We start from the raw sequence: 6,296 nt of genomic DNA, 5'->3' as shown, positions 1-6,296 counted from the left end.
ACAGTTGAGACATAGATTGTGTATGTGTGCCATTCAGAGGGTGAATGGCAATACAAAGATTTAAGTGCCTTTGAACGTGGTATGGTAGTAGGTGACAGGCGCACCGGTTTGAGTGTGTCAAGAACTGCAACACTGATGTTTTTCACGCTCAACAGTTTCCAGTCTGTATCAAGAATGGTCCACCACCCAAAGGACATCCAGCCAACTTGACACAACTATGGGAAGCATTGGAGTCAACGTGGGCCAGCCTATCTGTGGAATGCTTTCGGCACCATGTAGTCCATGCCCCGATGAATTGAGGCTGTTCTGAGGTCAAACGGGGATGCAGTTCAGTATTAGGATGGTGTTCCTTGTTAGTAGACTCAGTGTATATCGTGTGTGAGGTTTTCCTGTTTGTGTGTGTTTGCATGTTCGTGCGTGCTTGTGCATGCATATCGTGGGTACTGTGTGTGTGTATGTGTGTGTGTGTGTGTGTGTGTGTGTGTGTGTGTACTGTATGTGTGTGTGTTGCTGACTTGGCTAAGCTGTGTATCAACGCTCTTCAAGGACACGGAGTGGAGCAGAGAGGAGACTGGGCAAATTCTGCCAGTGATACTCAGACACAGTTCCCTTGAAAGCCAATCACTCAGGGACTAGAGGGCTGCCTCAGCTGATAAGAACACAACCCAATGCAACGTTATGTCATTTATTTACATGAACATATTTTTCAATTTATTCTGCCCTTACATTATAGAAGTCCTATGACATCCTCTCCCAATGTCATTCCTTTTTGGGGAGCAAATTCTTAAATAGTAATGCATATATTATATTATTATAACATATTCCAAAGTGTCTCAGCAGTCTTGTAAAGGTTAACTAGTCCAGATTCAGAGCATGTCTGTCCTTGTTCTCTTGTCATTAGCCAGCCCCCTGGTGCAGCAGTAGTATGCTGACCATAGAGTATTAGAATTAGATTGTCATTCAATCTCTATGGTACTGACTACAGTTTTTCACCTCCATCCCCTTGACTCCTTAATGAATGGATATGTGTTCATGAAATGTGAAATATGGCTGATGGTTTGCCAGAATGTATAGCTTACTGGCCTACAGATGGAGGATCTTAATCACCCTGTTGAAGGAGAACTTTCCTGCAATGCATGACATTTCTAACTTGTATTGTGTTTAAGATTAAAATGCTTTTAAAGTTTGTAATTCTGACTTTTTCCATTAATTATTTTCCTGCTGTAGCAAACTGGCTCAAATTAAGATCTGCCATCTGTATGCAGGTCTAACTGTAGATGTTAACCTGCACACATCAGCAAGTCAAATGCTTTTTGAACATGGAACTCTTGATTCAACAGAATAAATTAAGAAAAATTAAACTCACAATTAACATTTTATTTACAAATAGCCTGATTCTCCAACAGTGATAAAAAAATAAGCACCAAAGACCGAAAATAACAAACAAAAAAATTATGAACAATGCAGTAAGGTGCCATGAACAGGTGTGCCAGTTGAGAGTTGCTCTCTGTTCTCATAAGTGTTGCAGGGCAGTCATTTTCCTGTGTGGTTGAAGGTGGCGATGCCTCTCAGGTACTCAGCCAGTGGTTTATTCTGGCAGTCCTCCACGAGCTGCTTCAATTCCTGCTGGCTGCTGCGCAGACGTTGCAACTTTAGTAGCGGTTGACTAACAGCGAGGTACTGCTCCTTCTGCAGTGTCATCCTATGCTGCTGTAGTTGCAAGGCATCGAAGAACTAACAAATTGTGGGTTTTGTCACCGTGGAATAGGTAATATGCCCCACAAACGACCGACAACAGCCCTTTGTGATGTTATTGGCCTTCCCCATGTCCTTCAGGACAGCATCTTAGTAGTTCCACGTTTCTGAAATCCAAAGATCGAAACATGTTAAACACCCATTTGCCATTGTGTTTAACCTTGTTGCAATAGCCTATTATACATTAGTAGGGCCTATTTTGTTAGATTATTTAGTGTTATTAGTAGTATAATAACATTGCATGTCCTAATGAAATGACTGGCCTACAGACATCTAGACAAGTACATACCCATGGCAAATTCCGGTGCTCTTCTTTGTTGTTTTTTACCCTTGCCCATCGGGCGCCCAAACCATGTGTCCTCAAAGTTGGCCACAAATGTGAACAGCGCCGGGTCCTGAAAGAACAGATTTTCCTTCATCTCCTTGAAACATCTCACCACATCAGCGGGCGGGACGAATGTCAGCCTGTGAAGCATCTTGATGTGGAGGGCGTCAAAGTCTCTCCAGGACTTTGATGCCACTTCAGGACAGCGGGGCAGTTGCTGCCTAAAAAGTGGACCCAGATGGAAGAAGCATCACTGGTTGTGGATTCCCGGAAACACCTTCTTGAAGGCCTTTACGGGAGCTGCTGGCTTGAAGTCAGTCATGACGGATTCTGGTTTCAGATCCAGGTTCAAGTTCTTCAGTGCAAGGAAGGCACGAGTGTATGTCTGCAAAAAAATATAAAATAGTAGGCTGTTGTATGTTGATGTTTACCCCCCATTCAAAAACATATTTTATGGTTTTGAATGCATCACTAACTGAAACTACCCATTTCCACTAGCATTGCTACGTTCTCCAAAAATTCTAGACAGATTCGTATTCTTATTCTCAACCTTGCATAATAACCAGCTTACAAATGTTTTAAAGGTTTGGAGGAAACAACCACAGCCCAGGGATGTCGGAAAAAAAGAGTCAACTATCCCTTTAAAACAACTTCAATAGGCTAGTGAATGATGATGCCTATCTCAGAATTCTCGGGCAACATAATAATGGCTGCTGCAATCACGTGCTCCTGTCGCATCAGGTCGTTTTCATTTGGTGAATATGTGGGAATTCCGTGGATGGTATACACCTGCTGGAACAGATGTGGGACCTTCTTGAATGTTCCATTGGCAAGCCAGGGATCGCAGTTGCACAGGAATTCCAAGTTGTCTTTGGTTGTTAAGTTCAGAAGCCTGTCTGGGCCTGGCCCACTGTTGTGCTGGAGGAACAGGTCTCCACAATGCGTGGTTTGGTAGATCTCAGATATTACGAGGTTGGAGAGGGTTGCAGGTCTAACCTGGCCTCCACCCATTGCCGTACCATTGCCCCCAGGAGCTGGAGCCAGTACCGGCGACATCTGCTTGTCTTTGTTCTTTTGCCGGTGCCTCTGAATACACCTTTTCAAGTTATTTTCTGAGGGCAAATAATGCCTTACAACACCTGTCATGGCCGATGTAGCAGGCTCCAAAACACGCAGCGTGCTTTCCTCAGTCTCCAAACTCTTCTTCTTCAAGTTGTTCAGTACCTGTCGGACTTCAATCTGCTTTCCATCGTTTCTTTCCACGTTTCTTTCAATAGGTGTATCCGCCATGCCCCAGGATTCTGCTTCCACGCACAGAGAGGACAAACTTGAGTTCTCTAGTTCCAAAATTGGGTCTCATTGTAGCTCCATTGGACCTCCTCAGAAATTAAAGACTGCTGAGGAAAGATTTATTTTGTAAAACAATCTTGGGGTTATTAGCATACTAGTGATTTGCCGGTATATTGTTGGACTATCAAGGTCCCTCCACACAATGGGCATGTGTCTATTCAGTATGCATTATGTTCCTATTCAGATGCATTTCAGAGGTGTTAATGTTGGGAAAGAATGTGCACCTATAGCTGCACCCACAGCAGTTAGGCCTATTATAGGCCCCAGGTGTTCATGTTTGGATCACCTTCATGACTATATATTACTTTCTACAATCATGTGAAAACCAGCCTTCATGTCATGTGAAACGACCAAGCTGTCTTCTAATGCAAACCACAAAATGTATAATTAAATATATAAAATCATAGGATAATGAATAGTCAATAATAGGCTTGGAAACACAAGTGACTAGGAAGTCAGTGAAGAACAAATTCTTATACACAATAACAGCCTAGGGACAGTGGGTTAACTGCCTTGTTCAGGGGCAGAACGGCAGATTTTTACCTTGTCAGCTTGGGGATTTGATCTTGCAACCTTTCGGTTACTAGTCCAACGCTCTAACCACTAGGCTACCTGCCGCCCCATATATGTAATGGAGTAGGCTAATGAAAATGTAACATCACATACACCGCAATGCAAATATAGATTTATTCGGTCTAAAAAAGCATGTGTGCCTCCGTATGTAACCTCCCTTTGTTTGTGTGTGTCTTAGGCTTGTTCATCCCTAGCTGTGATGAGGATGGATACTATAGAAAGCTACAGTGTGATCAGGCCAGGGGAGAGTGCTGGTGTGTCGACCAACACGGTGGGGAACTAGCCAGTTCCAGAATCCATGGCAACCCTGACTGTGGTAAGACACCATCAGGGTTCAATTGCTCTCAAATCTCAAACTGATGGTGAAAACCCTGGCACACACTCCATATAGAACCTCACGCACATACTTGGGTTGGCTACAAGACCATCACACACAAGCGGTACGCCAAAACACACACACACCCTCACACCCTCAGTATTGATACCCATACACTGTCGAATGATCAGTATTGACCCATCACACACACTCTGTACCCCAACACATGCTCAAACACTCGTTGCAGAACCTCGACACACTATATTGATTGTCATACACACTCGATACAGATCCCTACACACACTCGGTACAATGCACCCTTTATGCGTCAGCTAGGGCTCAGATCCACAGCACCACTAGCAGTCAGACACAGTGCCACATTCAAATCATGTTGTCAGGGATCATTTGCATTCTAAAGGGCCGCTTGTCGCTGAGAGAAAAGTCTTTCAAGATAAATGGTTGTCTGGCTGGACGGAACCTGCTCCTGATAAGAATGGCTCCCCTGGCAGGGTCCAGAAATAGCCATTAAAACCCAGACAAAGTCAAACACATGCCCTTTACTTCACCACTGTCAAATTCACTCAGTGTTTTTTTTAACAAATGTATTTCTCGGATTAAATAGATGGAATTGATCAAAGCTGGGAAGTATACATGCAGGGAACAGAAGTCAACTTCGAATGAAATATATCATATTATATCATATTTGGATACAGGTACATTGATTAATTCAATCTCTCTCTTCCTTTTCTCCCATCCCTCTGTCTGTCTCTCTTCATTTTCTCCCATCCCTCTGTCTCTCTTCCCCTTCTCCCATCCCTCTGTCTGTCTCTATCTCTCTGTGTGTCTTCCTCTTCTCCCATCCTTCTGTCTGTCTCTGTTTCTCTGTCTGTCTTCCTCTTCTCCCATCCCTCTGTCTGTCTCTGTCTCTTTATCGCTCTTCCTCTTCTCCAGATGAGGCGCTGACATATTCAGGTGATTTTGGCAGTGGGGTAGGATGGGAGGATGAGGAAGAGAAAGAAGCGGAGGAGAATGAAGAGGAAGAGGAAGGAGAGGCGGATGACGGAGGATATATTTGGTAGAGGTGAAGAAATAATGGAGTCTAGCTGGTCCAACATTACTACCGGAGCATCTCAACTTCTCTTGCTTTCTCTGTCTCTTACATACATACATACACACACACACACATAATGATCCCGAAAACCTGAAGAGAAAACACACTCTGAACAACACTGAATCAGTCCTGGACTAAGGGAGGGGGTTGGAGGGACAGATGGGGGGTGGGTGTGGTGGCGTGACAATGTGTGATATCAATAGCTAGCAACTGTGGTCTGACGAGTCAGGAGATGTGTCCTAAATACCTGGGAATATCTTGGCTCTTTTTTCTGTTGTATGTACAAGACAACTTTCTCATGGAGCAGTTTTTAGCAGCTTAAAATGTTTTATTAAAGGCAGGAAGCAACTGGAGGTTATGTGTTCATGTTAGGAACTGGAGATGCAATTGGGTGCATCTCAGTAGTCAAAAGTGGCATCCTCCCCTTGCTTCTGTTCCTTCATTTCCTCCTTTCTCTGCACTGATGTGAACAAACTGGACAGGTAATTATAGTCAGGCTTTCACCTTACTGTTTTCACCAACCCGGGGCTTTCAGATCAGGGCAGATGGAGAGGAGACAAAGAGAGGAGTCCACTTTAGACTAATTGCATATTCCTATTGCATCCTTTGACTTTCCCCATTCCATCCCGTATGCTTCACCTCACATGACAGTAGTGCTCTGTCTCATCAAGTCTAATAGAATAAAGTTTCTCACGCTACACTCCTAAATGTGAATAAACTGTGTATCTAAAGACAGATTTGCCACTATTATTATTATTATTAGTCCTGTATTGCTAATGCCTTGAGAGACTGGCAGACTGTACTGCTTGATTGACAAGTGTCCATTGTATTATCTGCAGATCAACATTGTGTTTAATAATAAAATT

The 6,296-nt window shown here is 43.5% G+C and overlaps 1 protein-coding gene across 1 annotated transcript in view; it reads left to right on the top strand.

Moving 5' to 3' along the window:
- The window catches only part of LOC120045923 (testican-2-like), a 61,758-nt gene extending 56,360 nt beyond the window's left edge, over positions 1–5,398 (top strand). The window contains exons 10-11 of the mRNA XM_038990849.1: positions 4,182–4,319; positions 5,271–5,398. Of these exons, the coding sequence (XP_038846777.1) occupies positions 4,182–4,319; positions 5,271–5,398 (266 nt within the window). The remainder of the gene's footprint in view (positions 1–4,181; positions 4,320–5,270) is intronic.
- The last annotated feature ends 898 nt before the right edge of the window (positions 5,399–6,296 follow it).

Source organism: Salvelinus namaycush, chromosome 4, assembly GCF_016432855.1.
Source record: "Salvelinus namaycush isolate Seneca chromosome 4, SaNama_1.0, whole genome shotgun sequence".
In the NCBI taxonomy this organism is placed as follows: Eukaryota; Metazoa; Chordata; class Actinopteri; order Salmoniformes; family Salmonidae; genus Salvelinus; species Salvelinus namaycush.
The sequence above is the reverse complement of the archived record's forward strand: the minus strand, read 5'-3'. Positions and strand labels throughout refer to the sequence as shown.